We start from the raw sequence: 19,809 nt of genomic DNA on the forward strand, positions 1-19,809 counted from the left end.
ACCCCATCAAAAAGTGGGTGAATGATATGAACAGACACTTCTCAAAAGAAGACATTTATGTGGCCAACAAACATATGAAGAAAAGCTCATCATCACTGGTCATTAGAGAAATGCAATTCAAAACCACAATGAGATACCATCTCACGCCAGTTAGAATGGCAATCATTAAAAAGTCAGGAAACAACAGCTGCTGGAGAGGATGTGGAGAAATAGGAATGCTTTTACACTGTTGATGGGAGTGTAAATTAGTTCAACCATTGTGGAAGACAGTGTGGCAATTCCCCAAGGATCTAGAACCAGAAATACCATTTGACCCAGCAATTCCATTGCTGGGTATATACCCAAAGGATTATAAATAATTCTGCTATAAAGACACATGCACACATATGTTTATTGCAGCACTATTCACAATAGCAAAGACTTGGAACCAACCCAAATGTCCACCAATGATAGACTGGATAAAGATAATGTGGCACATATACACCATGGAATACTATGCAGCCATAAAAAGGATGAATTCATGTCCTTTGCAGGGACATGGATGAAACTGGAAACCATGACTTTTGGCAAACTAACACAGGAACAGAAAACCGAACAGCACATGTCCTCACTCATAAGTGGGAGTTGAACAATGAGAACACATGGACACAGGAGGAGAACATCACACACCGGGGCCTGTCATGGGGTGGGGCGCTAGGGGAGGGACAGCATTAGGAGAAATACCTAATGTAGATGATGGGTTGATGGGTGCAGCAAACCAAAATGGCATGTGTATACCTATGTAAAAAACCTGCATGTTCTGCACATGTATCCCAGAACTTAAAGTATAATAATAATAAAAAAAGAAGTATCTTTTGAATGAATAAATAAGCTGAATGAAGCTACCCTATACTTATCAAGAGACTGCACCTGGTAACTGGCAGTGTGCTGCCCTCTGGATAAGTGTGGCTGAGCTGCCATGAATGAGGCCTCTTAGACTTGCCTTTTCCCGTCTCCCATGCTGTGTCACACTGACAGTCTTTCTCAGATATTTAATACCTTCAGCCTCGTTAAGATTCAGCCTCCCCTTCTAGAATCCATGCTTTGCAAAGCGATGTTGGGCCCCTGTGCTCTAAACCATTATGGATTGACTGAATAGTTCAAGTCAGAGAGTAGAATTATTTTAAATTCTTAGGGATTCTTCATTGCTGTCTTTTGGACTTCCTAGAGCAACTACCTCATGGTGTGGTTGAGGGTGTATTACATGAACTAACATATCATGTCAAATATAGGACTGTTGATCTAGGCGATACAGTGTGGTGGTTAAAAGCCTAGACTTTAGAGCCAGACCTTCTCAATTCACATCTGGGCTTCACAACTTAATAGCTGTGTCACCTTAAGCAAATTGCTTAATCACACTATATTCAGTTTTCTTGCTAAAAAATACAAAAATATTACCATTGATGGGGGATTTAATGAGTTAAAGCATGTGTACAAGTAAAAATGGTAAGTAAATGTTACCTACTATTTTTATCATTATTATTAGCCTCAATGACCTCATTGAGCATTTGCTATGTGCCAGACACGAAATGTGTATTATCTCAGTTAATCCTTAAAACAATTACGTGGGCTATTACTGTTATCCCTACCTCATGGATATTCAGGTTCAGAAAGTTTTAGTAATAACTTAAAATCATATAGATAGTAGGTAGTAGAGCCTGGATTTAAATGCAGGTAGGTCTGAAATATTCCCTCATAGCGATACTTTTCTTAACATAATTTGAAATATCTGCATTCTTATCGACATTTTTTAATATCTCTTAGCCTTTTTACCTATGCCCAAAACCTTAGAACTAACTTTAAGTTCATGTGAGTGTTTAAACATCCATCTGTTGGTTTCATGGTCTATAGTTTCTAAAGACTCTTACAGTTCTTAAATTACACTGTGATCCAGTTCACCCACCTCTCCATTTCCTCTACTAGGATCTTAGCAAAATCAATCAGTCAGTTAAATAATTAAATACCAATTAAAAGCTATAGGATGGCAAATGATGACCAAAACAGACAATTTGCATGCCATGGTGTGGGGACAGTAAGGTTATAGAATCTTTCCTTGAAAGATCACAATGCAACTATTTCAGTATTCATTTTAAACAGTGAGCTGGAGTTACATGCTCTAACCTAACAGTGATTCTCTACCCAGTGTGGAAGTGTCCTGACACCAATAGTAGCAGAGACTCATCTATTATAAGGTGACTGGTTGACTGAGTGCCCTGTGATTGGCTAATATCCTTCTCATCACAGTGATGGACTTGAAATTTGAACCCTTTTCAGTCACCCCCAGCAGACAAAACAAGGAAAACTGAAAAGCAATCCATTTACAGATGTCAGCACAGCTGCTGTGTTTTTGGATATGATTTGCTGTGCCACATTTGACAGATTATTTTTTATATCTTTGAGATTTATCTTGTTTTCATTGGAATATACTATAAACTGTTCCATTACCTTTAACCAGGTGAATAAATTGTGATATTTGGTAAAATTGTCTTTCATAGCCAAGAGATTCCAGTGTACAGAGAGCTAGCATGACTGTCATTTGGCAGGGCGGTGGCAATTTGTGCATGATACGTATTCGGGAAAAACATTAGCATGTGGCTTATGATAGCATGGGTTTACACGGGGTTCATCTTGATGTTTGAAGGCCATGTTTTTCTCTTCAACAGGTTAATTATGTATGGTTTTGTGAAGGCTATGATACATGCTGGCCAGTTGAAAAATGGAGACTTTCATTTCACTGACTGTTTATTTTTTGGTTCACTGATGTCTGCTACAGATCCAGGTAATTGCTCAAATAATCTATTTTCTTCTTTTAAAATCAAACATTAAAAAAAAAATCAAACATTTAAATTGAATGTCTCTCCCCAAGACCATCACCTGAGTCTACATAATAATTTCTATTCCTCTTCATCTGCAGTTCACATATCTGTTAGTAATCACTAAAGAAAAGAAAAGGGGAATATTTTAATAGTGCTAAAGAAATTGATTAGAAAGTAATTTCAGTAGTGGGAGAGATCTTTAAAGTCATTATAGTTTATTTCTCTAGATAAGCTTGTCCAACCAGCAGCCCATGGGCTGTGTGCAGCCCAGGATGACTTTGCATGCTGGCCAACACAAATTCATAAACTTTCTTAAAATATAATGAGATTTATGCACAGACCTTTTAATTTGCTCATCAGGTATCGTTAGTGTTAGTGTATTTTACGTATGGCCCAAGAAAATAATTCTTCTTCCAATGTGGTGCAGGGAACCCAAAAGATTGGACACCCCTGCTCTAGAACATGTAACCATTTTGAGTTATCATCCTGAATTTTTCTCCAGTCAATATGTCTTCTCTTCTTTTGAGAATGATGTAGTAAATTAAATGATTTAAAGATATATTTTAAAAATGTTTACTATGGTACTTTTCAAGCATATCAAACATAACAGAGAATAGTAAAAAGAATTCGCATATGCCCTTCAGCAATTATCAAATACGAGCAATCATCTTATTTATACCCCCTCCACACGCACTCTCTCACATCATGACTGGATTATGTTAGAGCAAATTCTAGCAATCATATGATTTTCCTTGTAAATGTTTTGAAAAATGAGCATTGCCATTGTAAGACCTAAAAATATTAACAATCACTCTTTAATGATGTCCAAAATCTTTTCATTGTTTTAATATTCCTAATTGTCTTATTGTCATTATTCGTGTGTATAGCAGTTTGTACAAATCAAGATCCAAACAAGGGCAGCATATTGCAATGGATTGATATGATTGTTGAGCCTCTTTTTTCTAGAAGTTTCCCTTTTATTTTTATTTTCTTGTCGTTTATTTGTTTTAAAAAAGAGGTAATTTGTCCTGTGGTTGAATTGAATAGAGTTCCTTAAAATATTCCTCAGTGCCCTGTATTTCTTATAAACTGATTAGATTCAGAGGTTTAATCAGATTCAGGTTCAACCTTTTTGGTATGATTACTTTAAAGATGGTTATGTGAGCCTTCTGTTGCATCACCTCAGGAGGCAAATAGTGATTGGTGACTCAGCTGTCAGCCTGATCCATCATATTATTGATTGTTACTCTAGCAGAGACTACCAGAACACAACCTGTGGTTGAACAACATGGTTTTATTACCTGTTGCAATGAAAGTGAATACCATGGGGAATCATGTTACGTCTCAGTGGGCGTTAGAAAGGACTTATTATAGGACCTGGGTTTATGTTTGGTTATTTTAGTGAGAGTTTAAGGTATCAGGGTTTTGGTCTGGATTCGATGCTGTCAGGAAGTGGGAATAACTCCAAGACTGGGCATCTTAGTTAAGTCTTACTTAGAAGGAGGAAAGACTCGATCGAGCCTAAAGCTACAATTGGTGAAGAAGCAGTGGTCACTCATAATAGCCAGGATAGGGGGATAGGTTTGTGGTTTGGACAATGTTCATTATTTGTGTTTAGACATAATTACATAGTAGTACTGTTTTTGTCTGGATCCATCATGGACACAGAATAACCTTGCCTGATGTCATTCTGTGAAGTTGTTTTTGTTCAACAGGAGAACACCAAGGCCTAGCTAAGAGTATCAGGCCAGCTCTTGAATGTCAGGCTACTTTTCTCTTTCTTAGGAACATATAAGAATCTTTCTCAGCTGGGAGCGGTGGCTCACACCTATAATCCCAACCCTATGGGAGGCCAAGTTGGGAGGATCACTTGAGCTCAGGAGGTCAAGACCAGCTTGGAAAACTTAGGGAAACCCTGTCTCTCAAAAAAAAAAAATTTTTTTTTAATTTAAAAAATACCCAGGTGTGATGGTGCACATCAGTAATTCTAGCTATAGCTACTTGGGAGGATGAGGTGGGAGGATCACTTCTCAGGCCAGCACGATTGGCACCACATAGTGACTTGTTATAAATGTAAAATCTCAGGCTCAACCACAGACTTAGTGTCAGATGCTAGAATTTAACAGTATCCTCGAGAAATTCATATGCACATTAAAGTTTGCAAAGCTTTACATTTTGGAGTTACCCAATTTTATCCAATGGTTTTAGTACCCACTGATAGTTTTTGCTTAAGCCAGTATTTATTAGGGGTTACAAACTAGTGGTATGCTAATCTAATCCTACCTTTTGCATTTATTAGCTGATGGTACTCTCCTTAATGAAGTAGTTTTCCAGTTCAATTATTTCAGTACCCAATGGTATAATTTAAACAACAAAAGCAGGGCAAATGATCCATTTTTTTTCTTTATTTACTAATTTTCAAAAGCATGTGTTGTGTAGCATCCTGCACATGTGACCAATGAGATGAGCTTTTAAAAACATATCACTGTGAGCACATGGATTTTTACATAGATGATATGTTTCAATCTGCTGTTGTCATTATGTTCTTTTTCATGATCAAAAAATTCCATTTTTGACAAGTGGGAGCCTCTTCAAGTTTCTCCTGTATCCTTTTATTATAATCCCAACCGTTTTCGATAGGTTTCTTGCTTTTGAGTAAGACTAGATGTTTCAATCTTATCTTGTATATTTCCTGCACCCTACCTAGGAATTACCTTTCTCTCCGAAAAGCCTTGGCTTTTTCTAAGAGGGAAATTTAGTTAGAGACCATCATCTGGGCACTAAGGGATTGCATTGCTGCTGGATTGGTAATTGTTTTTAGACCTTTTTTTAAAAGGAGAAATTATATCACAAATTCATAATATTTTCAGTTAAAATTTAGTATTACAGGAACTTAACTGCCTTGAATTTTTATTTTCATTCTTATTTTCTTCTGCCTACTCTTTGTCTTCCTACACATTCATATAATTTCTTATTTGCTTAAAACATATGTTCTCAAAAGTATAATATATATACTGTTACTAAAAATATGATAACTAAAAACTGTTTAAGATTTTATTGTGGTTATTTTTAACCTGTGGATGTATCCCACTAGTGAGGTACAGTTAAAAATTATTCCCTTTTTTAAAATCACTTGAAATAACTTCTCTGTGTGGTTAAGCCACAAGTTGATATATAATAATGTTCATTTGTTTTATTTTGTTTTTAATTTTTGTTTTAAAACTAAAAAATCACAGAATGAAATAAGAGAAATCTAACTTCTCTCCCTGTCTCCTTTACCCTAAATTTCCAATGATTTTGGTTGGTTTTTGGCTTACCCTTCTATATTTAAATTTAAGCGAATACACAAACATGCACACATTCCACTATATGCTACTATGCACAGGGTTCTTCACTTTTTATTTAATTAACAGTATTTTGGAGATCTCTTCATAACAACATATAAGAATCTTTCTCAGCTGGGAGCAGTGGCCCATGCCTATAATCCCAACCCTGTGGGAGGCCAAGGTGGGAGGATCACTTGAGCCCAGAAGTTCAAGACCAACCTGGACAACATAGAGAAACTCTGTCTCCCCAAAAATAAAAAAATAAAAAGATAGCTTGGTATCTTTTTATGGTGCACACCAGTAGTTCCAGCTATAGCTACTTGGGAGGCTGAGGTGGGAGGATCACTTGAGCCCAGAAGATTGAGGCTGCAGTGAACTATGATCATGTCACTGCACTCTAGCCTGAGTTACAGAGCAAGACCATGTCTCAAAATAAATAATAATAATAATCTTTCTAATTATCTTTAGTAGTCGAAGAGTACCCCCATGGTTTATTCAATCAGTCTTCTATTGATGGAAATTTGGGTTCTTTCTTCTGCAATTATGTATGGCGTTGAAATTAATAGCTTTTCACATTTTGACAGTGTTTCTTTGGGAGACATTTCTGGAAGGAGATAATGGTAAATGTATTTGTAATTTTCCTAGATGCCAAACTCCCCTCCATACAATTTGTACCATTTTGCATTCATACCAGCAAGGTATGACAATACCTGTTCTTCACAGTCTTGTCAATACAGTAGACAATCAAAACTTGGGGGTTTATCCATAGGAGAGGTGAGGATTTATATATCCCTAAAGCATGACTTAGTACTTCTTTTATTATGAGTAAGATTGTATGTTTGTATTTTTGTATTTTATTATGAGTAAGATTCATATATTTAGGAGATATGAAATTTTTAGAAAAAAATTCTTATACATATATATTTCTATTATGTATCTATTTTTTTTCTATTTATAAGACACCTTTTTCCAGTAGAATCATTAAACTTTTGCATTTCAATGTTTAGATGCCCTTAATATGTTAGGAATATTAATTTGTAACATAAGTTACAAATAGTTTTCCTGGTTTGTCATGTTTTATTTTGCTTATGGTATGAGAGGTTGATTGAAAGAACATGAAATGAAAGTGAGTCTTAGGTTTGGAACCCACGGTGTAGATTGAAGATCAGAGCCCCAGAGTGGTATACAGGGATAGGCTGCTCTATCCCCAGGGTTAGGAATGGCCTGGTCACTATGGCATTGCTAGAAGATTTCACCCTCACACAGCCCAAGGGAAATGCAGAAGTCCCTTAGCAGCCACTGGAATCGTGGACTCAAGACTATATATTTTCAGCCAATCTAGCTAGGTAAGGTTGTTCTCTTCTGTCATATATAGATATTCTGCCTTTCAGGGTCAGGCCTCACTTTGCATCACCTTTGCACAAATCTTCAGTTCAAACACTGTAAGCATTCCTAGTCTAACATGAAGGCTGAATTTGTTGCCTTCTACTGAGTGACTCAGGTAGCTCTAAACACAGTTGAGTTATATTCAAGTGCTGCTCTTTCCGTGGCAGGTGATGCCCCTGAAGTTATGTTTAGATAACACAGGAAAACCAATTAAAACGGAAAAAAAATCCAGGCTGGGCACAATGGCTCATGCCTGTAATCCCAACACTCTGGGAGGCTGAGGCAGGAGGGATTGCTTAAGAATGACAGTTCTAGATCGTTGGACCACATATGAAACCATCTCAAAGAGAAGAAAAAAGAAAAGAAAAAGAAAAAAGAAAAAGAACGGGTTGACGGACGGGCGGACAGACGGGCAGACGACCGGGCAGGCCGGATCACCATTGAAAAGATGATTATTTATCTGCATTGTATCAAACACCTGAGCGGACTTAATTTTTTAAAATACAATATTGGCTCGTAACCATAAACAGCATCCTGAGGCCCCAGTCTACTTTTCAAGTTTGGCATGGACCAGCTGTGCAACTTTGGGCAGCCATAGCCTCTCTAGATTTTATACATTATCGGAAGTAGAAGACAGTGTTTCTCATCGCTTCCAACTTCTTCTTCTTTTTTTTTTTTTTAACAGACAAAACTGACTCTTCATCTGTAAAATAAAAAGTTTTAGCTAAAGGTCTAATATCCTTCCAGATCTAACATCCCATGATTTTTACTCCTGTGAGAGTGGTTTTTATTTTAAAACAGCTTTCATTTTAGGGAAAATAAAAGTCAACCCAAAGCCTGCTAACTTTATATTCTGAGGTTCCAACCTCAAATCAACAAATGCTAAAGATATAAGGTAGAAACCCGCACTTAAATAGGAACTCTTAAATCCTCTTCTTTTACTGGGAACTAATCGTTATATTAAAACATGCTGAACCCACTCTCTGCTAAATTGGTTCAATTTAAGATCTTCAACAACCTTAAAACACCTAGTTAATCTTAACCCACAATTATTCATTTATTGCCTAAATTATTATGACTCACTCATTTATGAGAGGAAACCTATGTTCTCAGGTCTGATATTTCTTGGTCTTTTAAAAATTAATTCTTTCCCATTTAGCCTTAGCTAAATATTAGCTAGTGTTATTATTTCCTTTATATTCATCTTTTATGGATACACATTTAGTCTTAAATCTAATTCTTCCTGCACGTTTCAGACTCTCAGCCAATTTTCGATTTAGCTCCATTGGGATTATTCGACTATAATTTGATTCATTTTATCTCCTCCTTTCCTTACTGATGAAGAGCTTCCTGATGATGGAAAAGTCATCATCAGCACTTAACAAGTGGATAATGAAAGGCAGAACAATCAAAGAGACAGTGTATGAAAAAATGGCAGGACAGGGAAAGAGAGAAATACACAGAGAGCTCAATGAGTGAGCCAGCTCTTCTTCTGGTGTGTGCAAAAAACAGAGACTAGGAGGATGGGGAATGGGAGAGGAAAGATAAACAAAATTCAAGAGAGCAAAAGTCCAAACAGATGATTTGTTTAACAGCTCTCATTTTGCAATCGGCCAAAGCTTGTCAAGGAGCTGTCTAGCCTCATACTATCCTCTTGCCTTTTTCATTGTTGTCTTGGGTTCTCGTTTGGTAAATTTAACTATCCAAGATAACAATTTTGATTAACAAATCGGAAATGTCCTTTCATATTGGGTAGGCGAGATAAAGAGGGGAGTCCTTAAGATGTGTAAAGATACGTGGAGATACCAGCATACCCGTGCATCTTGAACATACCAGTTTTGTGGCTGCTTTGGTGTATTTTCTCTTGTTGCTCCCTCCTCACCTTCTTCAGGTCTATGCTCAACCATCACCTCAGTGAGAGCCTTTCTTGCTCACCCTATCAAATACTGAACCCCCTTCCCCAAGATGCCCCTAATCACAAAGCTTTCTGTCCCCTGTCCATGCCTTACTTTCCTCCACATCACTAATTACTAATTACTAGTGATCAGTTTATTTATTTATCTATTTACTCACTTACTTACTTACTTATTTCTTTGTCTCCTATGTGGGAGATGTTTTTTCCTATTTTTCTGGATTTTTTCCTATCTTTTCAGTCTTACAGTTCTGATATCTAGAACAGCAGGTTTTTAATAAATACCTGTTAAATCAGTGAATTAATACAACTCGAGGAAGAAACTGCTAGGGCAATGTGTGGAGTGTGGAAGGGCATCTCTTTTCAGTTATGCAATGTGAAGCAGTTGAGTATCCCAGATCACCCTTGGGGATGAGATGTCTCGTGGCCCCTGGAAGGGCAGTCTCCCAAGATGAAGGTGGACTTGCAGCACGTAGCTGCATTTCTAGCACATAGCCAGACTTCTAGTACATAGCTGAGTGGCAATATCACTTTCTGTCCACCAAGGAAGATATATTTAACTAAAACAAAGATATGTGCCTTTCCTCTTGTCCAATCATGTAGCAGATATTTCTTTCTTCTGTCTCTCTGGTGGTCAGTGGCTGAACACTATCCAGAGCATGCCAAGCTACGGTTTGTAGACTTGCAAGAAGCAGTTATAATTATGTGTTTTTTCTAAGTTGGAAGATGTTCAAAATAGAAGCTTCCTTTAGGAAAAGGAAGAACTCAGTACATTGCATCAAGTATTAAATGATCACCCAGAAGATGCCAGAAACTCATCCTGGTATTTACGGAACTGACATTTCCCCCAAGGTCTTCAGGAAGCCACTCATTCAAGTACATGTCTTCTGTGCATTTTTCTCGCTTCATCAATTTCCCTGTTTCTTATTTGGTTTAGAGTGTCTTCATTTTACATGATGCAGCTGCATTGAGACTCAAAGACAGCTGCACTATTTTGAACTCCAGAAGTATTAATCCAGTACTCAAAACTATAAAATAATTATTAATTCAGAGACTTGTCCGATTTTCCCTCTAGATAATTAATCCAGGGTGTCTTGATTTAGGTAACATTAGATAGGGCACATTCTAGAATTGCTGTGTCTGACATGATACTTACGAGATACATGTCACTACTGAACCCCAGAAATGTGACTAGTCCAGATTGATATGGGCTGCAAGTATAAATACACCCTACATTTCCAAGACATCATTTGAAAAAAGTGAAACATCTCATTAATAATTTTATACAGTATTAATTACATGTTGAAATGATAATATTCACTTAATATTGAGTTAAATAAAATATTCTGTAAAATTAATTTTACTTGTTTACTTTTTACTTTTTTAAGATGACTACCAGAATATTTAAAATTACATATGTGGCTTGAGTTATATTTTTATTAGACAGCACTGCTATAAAGATATATAGAAATGAAACTGTTGGAAACCAAACCATGATCCTTAATAGAAATACCATAATAATTTAAAATTTAGTATTAAATACAAATACAGTATTAAGTATAGATACAATGCACTGCATAGATTATGCCATTAGGTAAAATATAGGCAATTTATTTTTATGAGATTGAATTAATATGTCTGAGATTTTCTTTCTAAAATCCTTCCTCCCAGTCTCATTTTTCTGCTCTGATGCATAATAACCTATTAACTACTTTACACCCAAGCTTCAGAAATAAAAGAGAGCAAATATCTATATGATTCAAGTTTTGTATATGTGCCATTTAAACTATGAATACTGTAGCCTCTGACTTGGGGACAGTGGATTAAATAAACTCCTGTCCAAATGTCTCAACTGTATTCTTTTTGTAAGAATATAAATAAGTTCTTAAAGCCTGACAATGTCAGCATTGTTTTTGGAACTCCCATTACTGTTTTGTCTTATGTAACATGTCACAGGTTCAAGAAACTTGACATTTATATTATGTAAGCATGGTTTCAGTATTAGGTTTTAATATTCCTAAATTGGGTAGACTCAATATCAAAAGTAAATATTTATCTAAAATTAGTAAATGGAGACAACCTGCATGGCCAGTTGGAAGATATAGTCCATAATTTTTTTCATCAAGTTTAGATTTTAAAAATCTATTTGATGTAAATTATGAGTTCAGTTCTCTCACCAAACAAGGCAAAATTCACAAGTGCTTAGTAGGATCTATTTCTTTATCTGTATCGTCATCAACACTAGATAATATTTAATGACTAGATCATCACAGATGCTTCACAATATAAAAGGCCCATTGAGTTCTGCACAGTGCATAATAAATGCTTACCGAATAAATGGAGCCGTCATTGAATATTGATTCAGAACACTGTTCATGGTGTGGGACAGTCATGTTTAAATCTTCATTTTATCTGACTCGCTTGGCTTCAGTTACTCCAAATATAAAATGGGAATACAAGATTTATTTTAAAGGTTCTTGATAAGGATTAAATAAGATAATATGTCTTATTTTTATTGTTATGTTGTCATCATTATTTTTATGCTGCACTAAGATGGGGCTGCTATTTTTCCTTCAGTATAACACAGTGAGACATGTACATTTTTCTTGTTTTCGTGATAATAATGAATTTCCATGATTCTTCCTACCTGGTTAGTTCTCCCGGGACCAACTATATTCATTTGTGAGTTGCTTGGTTAAAGTTGGGAGTGTAATATATGTAAGGTGGTAATTTTGCTTTGAATAAACCACAAATATACTTTGACATCTATTCTTATAGATGAGAGGTAGTAATTTTTAAAAGCAAATCTCAGACATTGTCACTTTACCCCTATGTACTTTGGTACGCATCTCTAAGACTAAGGACATAGTTCTTATATGTCGTGAAGCCACTATCCAACCTGAAAGTTGTTCCATAATCCATTGGTATCATCTAATAACCAATCCACACTGAAATTTTCCTGATTTTTGCCCTTTGCCTTTGATAACCCAAACAGGTTTCACAAGTGATATTTAGTTGTCTCTTCTCTGCATTCTCCTTTAATCTACAGCAGTGCTCCTTCCTACCTTTTTAAAAAATGCTATTATTCAGAAAATTGGGTCAGTTCTATAAGATGTACCACATTCTGGATTTGTCACTTCCCATGGTATCATTTAATTTTTCCTGTATCTTCATATTTCTGTAAGTGCAAGTTAGCTTCGGAGAGTCCTGATTACTTAGAATCAAATTCATCAGTTTTTGCAAGAATATTCAATAGATGATGTTTGATCGATCACATTGCATCATATTAGAAGTCACACAATGACTTTTAGTCTCCGTGTTGACTAGTCACACAATGACTTTTAGTCTAGGTGTTGTCTTTTACTGATGCTAAGTGTGACCAATGAGTTCAGGTGGTGACAGCCTGATCCCTCCTTGTAAATTTCCCTATAAAACTTTAGTACAATGGTTTCATCCATTGATGCTGATTGTTTGAACCTATTAGTTTCATTAGAATTGACAAAATAGGATTCTTTTCTAATTCTATCACTTCTTCCAAATTATTAGCTAGAATTATTCTTGCAGCAAAACTCTCCTATATACTTATTAGTTTAAGCTACTACTTATATCATCTAAATGGAATGTACAGATCTTATCTAGACCCTTGGTCAAATAATGCACCCATAAATAAATTACCATTTTAAACATATAGTTTTAAACATAACCACAATTCCATCATCACACCTAAAACATTAATAGTAATTTTCATGGTAGGCAAAATAATGGCCCTCCAAAGATGCCCATACATTAATCTTCAGAACCTGTGAATATATTACATTGAATAGCAAAAAGGGATTTACAACAGTGATTAAATTAAGGACCTTGAAACATAGAGATTACCCTGGATTATCTGAATGATCCCAGTTTAATGACATGGGTCTCTAAAAGTTGTAGAACTTTTCCTGTCTGCAATCAGAGGAAAATGTGACTATGAAAGAAAGGGGCAGAAAGATATAATGTTGCTGACGTTGAAGACAGAGGAAGGGGGCTATGAGCCCAGGAATTTGGGTGTCCTCTGGAAGCTGGAAAGGGCAAAGAAATTGATTATCCTCTTGTGCCTACAGAAAGAAATGCAGCTCTGCTAATACCTTAATTTGATATCACTGAGACATGTGTTGAATTTCTAATATACAGAAATATAAGATAATAAATTTGCTTTATTTTAAGCCACTAAGTGTATGATAATTTGTTTCAACAAAAATGGCAAACTAATATAATTTTAAATATTATAAAATATATAGTTTAGCTAAAATTTCCCAACTTATACAAATTTTTATAGCTGCTTTCATTGATCCAGACAATGTATATGCACAATGCTTTTAGATATAAAATGAATGATTTAAAATAATAAAATTGTAGGATGCTTTTGTGGAAAGAGCTACTTCTTTTAATTTACCACCCTCGTTTTATAGAAGAGCCAGCTAAGGTTTAGAGGTGAGTGACTTGGCCCTGGGACAGTCATTTCAAAATTTAATATTACAATCACTTAAAAAATTCATGAAGGTCAGCAGTGGATTCTAGGAAAGTAGTGACCTTAACTTGGCTTTCTTGCCCTCTATTACTGTAATTTATCTGATTTTCCTAAGGCAAAGAGCTGTTGGTTCCTATATGCAACTGAGTGCTCATGAAGCCTTGAGCTTTGTGCAAACCCTACAGAAATAACAGATACTGAGCTTTCTCTACCATGAGTAGCCTGAGCCTCTAGATACCAGTTTCGAAGAAGTCTTTAGATGGAGACTGAGAAACTATGAATTCTGAAAAGTGATTTGGGTTGTAGAAATCTGTGGACATTGATGGTAGGAAGGTGGTAGTAGTTGACATTAGCCTGCATGAGTGAGTTTGATTCTTTGCTTACTGGGTAAGGGAGCTGTCTCCTCGGTACCTGAAGGGTAGCCCACGTGCCTCTCCATCACTAGCCTATCTTCTGCCACTCACAGGACTGCTATCACAGAAGATAGTCCAACAGTCTTAAACTCCAAAAAACTGACAAAGAAAGATAAAAACACATCAAGACTTTTCAGCAGCCTGAGAGAGGAAGACTGGTCAGAATAAACAGAGCACATACACAGGAAATAAATTCCTGAAATAGAATATAATTCAAACAACCTTATAAGAAATCTTATAAAAAGAACTCAGCAATGTTAGTTGCACGTGGTCAGAAATTTTGTTCACTAATATATTCACAATGCCTAGAATATAAGCTGTCTCAGAGGAGATTATCAGTAAATACTTGTCAGATAAATAAATCCACCAAAAGAATAATAATGCTAGTTAGGCAGAATATACCATGAAAGTGAGAATGGCACAATATCATGAAACCAATTAACGTAATCTATTACATCAATACATTATAAGAGAATGAAATATATAATCATATCAGTGAGGAAAAGACATTTAATAATATGCAGCAGCATTACTAGTAAAAATTCTGTTGAAAAAAGAAAAAACTATTTAAATATAATTCAAAGTATTTACCAAAATCTAATACCAAATGTTATTCTAAATGAAAACTTGAAACTGGACAATTCAAGAAGGTTTTATTTATAGAGGACTTGTTGCAAAGTGTATTTGTAGAACTACAAAGAATAGTGCAGGCATCTGGCGCTTGGGAGTATCCAAACAGTTATCACTCTTAGGTTCAAAGCAATAAGAGAGAGTAGTCATTAGAATCAGTGGGAGAAAGCTTGTGGAATATGTCACCTGGTGGAGAGCAATAACCTTCCGTTCAGGGACACTTTTAGTTCAAGGTAGCATTTCAGGGGGAAAATGTCAGGGAATAAATACCTAAGTCTTCCTTTCTGTCCCTCCTCTGATCTCTTCTGAGGCTTCTCATTGGCTAAATCCAATCAGAAGCTAGAGGGCATGGGAACCTATTGATGTAGTGCACATGGTCATTGTCCCAAAGCAGAGAATATGTAAAGGGAAAAATGGAAGATACTGGCATAGAAGTTGTAGCAAATTCAGTAAGAAAATGAAAGAAAATAAAACATTGCATACAAGTAGAAATTAGGAAATACAGCTGCTATTTTTGTTGATGTTACTCTATTTAATAAAAACTATTAATATTAAAAACAAAATTTTGTGAGGTGCCCGAGTATAAGATAAATACACAAAATCTAATAGCGTTTAAAAAATTTAGCAGCAAGTTTCTAGAAATAAAATTCAATATCTGTAAAACTTACAACTATTTGATACTAATTTTAATAAAGAATAAATGTATAACATTTTAAGGGATATAAAATATAAAACAAGATATGAACAAATGAAAAGTCATGACATGTTCTAGGATGGGAAGATTTAATTGTGGACATACTTTATCTTTTTCTTCCTCCTAGATTTTTTTCATGGGGTACTTTTCAAACAATGAAAAACTTTAGCAAACTATATAATCCCTGTTACTTTTCATAAACCTTCCAGCAGTTTCTAAATTTTTCATTCTATTCAAATACATCGTTCAAAAATGTTTTTAATGTCAGTTTATGTGTGACAATCTTTCCAAAGCCTCGTATGCCTGAAAAATTTTCATTATACCCTCACATTCAATAGTAATTTGTTTAGACATAAAAGTATAGATTCAAAGTTATTTTCTTTTATTTAATTCCTTCAAATATTTATTTCTCTTCATTTTTTATTTTAATCTAGTGGTACTCTTATTATTTATGTTGCACTTCTATTTTTATCTCTCATATCTCTTAACATTTTAAAAATGTACTTTTAGCTCTTCAATCTTTATTGCTTCCTGCTGGAAGAGTTCCTCAATCAGGTTTCCCATTTATTTAATTCATTTCTTCAGTTGTATGCATCATCCTATTTATTCCATCTATTATAATCTTTTCTGCAACTGCTATGTTTTTCATACCTGCTATTTCCTTTTATTTAAATTTCTTCTGTCTCTTTAAGTGTATTTAATATACTTATTGAAAACGTTTATCTATTCTGATACTTCTGTTCTTTGTTTGTTGATTTTCTCTAAGTTGTTATAACCCTCAGGTGTCTAGTTATTTTTCAGGTTTGCTCATGTTCCTTTAGGAGTATCAACCATTGAATTGGCAACATGTATTGGAGAAGGGCCTCAAAACTACAGTTATCATTTTAATTTGCTGTCATCCCAGTAACCCAGTGTAGTGATGTTAAGCCTCAGAACACATTAGCTATGGAGACATTTTTTGCTTGTTACAACTGGGGGAATGCACTACTGGCCATGGATGTGTAGAGGGCAGGGATGCTGCTAAACTTTGAAAATGCACTGGATAGCCCCCAACTGCAGATAATTGTCTGATCTAAAATATCAATAGTGCCAAGATTGAGAAACCCTGCCCTAGCCAACTTCTCAGGTTGGGGTTTAGGCCCTAAGGGAGAAACAACATTGATAATCCATTAGCCTAGGATTTGTAGGGAAAGAGAATGCCTAAGGCTGCTCAGTCTCTCCCTGTTCTTATCAACTCCTTACCCCAAAAGACCTTTTGCACTGCTCCTGACATAACCCCCATGAACACCTGCCCCAGTGTTTAGCCAGTTGTGTATGCTTTGTGTGGCGGGCTAAGCAATGATTACTTCATGGAAATGCAAGTAAGCCAAATGGCAGAGCTTAAACAGTTTTTGTTTGTTTGTTTTTCTTAATTTGCTTTTATTTACTGCTGTGTGTAGCCGCCCATTGCTGGATTTGCTGTACTCTTCCCACCCCCCTCACCTCTTTCCCACACACACCAATCCAAAACAGTGCTCCTTCTCCCTGGGCATGTCTCAAGGCTTTTGTTGTTGTTAGTTTCAATTCCACTTTTCTCTATATACTTTCTTCATCACTGACTTTGTGGAGGAAGGCAGTAGCCGATGCTATTATAATTCACCATCTCGGTGATGAGAAGAAAGCTTTCATAAACATTCTACTTTCCTCCAAATTCATATAAAAATTTAATGTAATTTCTATGAACACTTACCACTTTAAACATTGAAACTGGATAAAATTATCTTAAAGCTTATAAAGTGGAATAAAACCATGAGGTAACCTACCTAATCAGATGTAAGAACATGCTACAATGCCATTATAATCAAATCAGTGCAGTATTGGCCTAGGGAGCACAAGACCAGTAAAAAATAATAGATGATCCAGACACAGATTTCAGTGGAAAATGATAATTTGACAGAGGTGGTATTTCAATTCAATGGGGAAATGATGGTTCATTTAACAAATGCTACTAGCACAACTCACCGGCTATCCATTTATATTATAAAATTGAACACATATAACCATTTACAAAAATACATTTAGAAGAATTAAAATGTAAATAATGAAATTTTTAAAAAGTACTGCAAGAAAATCTGTAAATCTATATCTATAGATTAAGGATACAGAGACTCTTCTTAACAAAGAATGGAAAACCAGAATCCGTAAATATAGACATATTTGAATATATAAAAAGAAAATACATGTAAGTGGAAAATATACCATAAACAGTCAATAGATAGGCAACACAGTGGGGAAAAATTATGTAAGTACAGAGGACAGAATATTACTATTTCTAATACACAAAGAACACTTTAAAATGACAATCTGGAAATAAGTAACAGAAACACTGACAACGACTATGAAGAGGCAGGCCGGGCGCGGTGGCTCAAGCCTGTAATCCCAGCACTTTAGGAGGCCGAGGCAGGTGGATCATGAGGTCAGGAGATCCAGACCATCCAGGCTAACACGGTGAAACCCCGTCTCTACTAAAAATACGAAAAATAAGCTGGGCGTGGTGGCGGGTGCCTGTAGTCCCAGCTACTCGGGAGGCTGAGGCAGGAGAATGGTGTAACCCGCGAGGCGGAGCTTGCAGTGAGCGGAGATCGCGTCACTGCACTCTAGCCTGGGCGACAAAGCGAGACTCCATCTCAAAAAAAAAAAAAAAAAAAAAAAAAAAGACCATGAAGAGGCGATTCATAGACACACAAATCCACTTGTGCCACAAATGTGAAAAGTTATTCAAACTCCCAAGAAGTCATGGAAATGTAAAATAAAGTAACAGCATATCATTTTACCCCTAGCAATTTGGCAACAATTATAATACGAAGTAACAGTCCTTGCTGGCAGGGATGCAGGAAAGAGTGGACTTTTACACATTTCTAGAGAACATTGAAATCATTAACAGACTTCTGGAAGGCAATTTGGCAAAGTTATTATATCTTAAAATATATAGCCCCTTTTGCCCCAGCAATCTGACTCCTGGGAGGCTATCTCACACAAGTAAAACCACCAGTTCTTGAGGATATATGAACAAGAATGTGTACTACAACATTTTTTAAGAGGATAGATTGTAGGACATCTGCACAATATTGTATATCTATTAAAAAAATAAATTAGTGCCCTTCCAGTTAACTTGAGAGTTTTCCAGCAGGCATTGTTGACTATTTAAAGTAAAATGCAAAAATCTATATAAAAATATGATTTACGTTTTTAAAAGCAGTGGTCACCCCTATAAATTTATGTGTAGGTAATAAACCCCCATGCATGTGTGTCTGTGTGTAACTTTTATATTGAAAAGTGGGACTTGTGAGGTATAGCCACAGAAACGGCTTTTTTTTTCTCCCAGTCTCCTGTTAAAAGTATTGTGTGGGACTACTCCTTTCTGACTTGCTGGATAAACATATTCGGTTTGTGAGTTGTAATCACAGACTCAACTCAGTAATGAACATGTGCAATCCCATGTAATAATGCAAAGCGAGAGTCAAACAGTAGTCCACTGTATCCCCAAACTCCATGTGTGTCATCTTAAGCTGTCTGATGGTCTAGGGGAAGTCTCATTTCACAGGCTTGAGGTGTGCAAACAACCCTCCCATGTGGGAGTTGAGATTTACAGCTCACAAACAGTAAAAGAACTCCCTTCACAAATCTTAACCTCTAGTCTAGGATCTTTCACATTCTTAAATGGCAGAGAGGTTCAATGGAGTCATGTAACTGGTTTTCAGACACGTGCTGGGTTTCTTTGTTTTGTTTTGTTTGTTTGTTTGTTTGAGATGGAGTCTCGCTCTGTCCCCAGGCTGGAGTGAAGTGGCACAATCTTGGCTCACTGCAACTTCTGCCTCCCAGGTTCAAGCGATTCTCCTGCCTCAACCTCCCGCATAGCTGGGACTACAGGCGCCCACCACCACGCCCAGCTAATTTTTGTATTTTTAGTAGGGATGGGGTTTCACCATGTTGAGCAGGATGGTGTCACTCTCCTGACCTCGTGAACTGCCCACCTCAACATCCCAAATTGCTGCGATTACAGGCCTGAGCCACCATACCTGGCCACTTTGAAGATTGTATATC

General features: G+C 36.1%; 1 protein-coding gene across 8 annotated transcripts in view; it reads left to right on the forward strand.

Annotated features, from left to right (window-relative positions):
- The window catches only part of SLC9A9 (solute carrier family 9 member A9), a 588,523-nt gene that overhangs the window by 156,534 nt on the left and 412,180 nt on the right, over positions 1-19,809 (forward strand). For all 8 annotated transcript variants that reach the window (XR_002520177.2, XR_002520179.2, XM_009201572.4 and 5 more), the window contains exon 5: positions 2,703-2,818. Coding sequence is in view for 6 of the 8 variants with exons in the window: in XM_009201572.4 (XP_009199836.2) it covers positions 2,703-2,818 (116 nt within the window). In the remaining 2 variants the exon portion in view is untranslated. The remainder of the gene's footprint in view (positions 1-2,702; positions 2,819-19,809) is intronic.

Source organism: Papio anubis, chromosome 2 (assembly GCF_008728515.1).
Source record: "Papio anubis isolate 15944 chromosome 2, Panubis1.0, whole genome shotgun sequence".
Classification (NCBI taxonomy): Eukaryota; Metazoa; Chordata; class Mammalia; order Primates; family Cercopithecidae; genus Papio; species Papio anubis.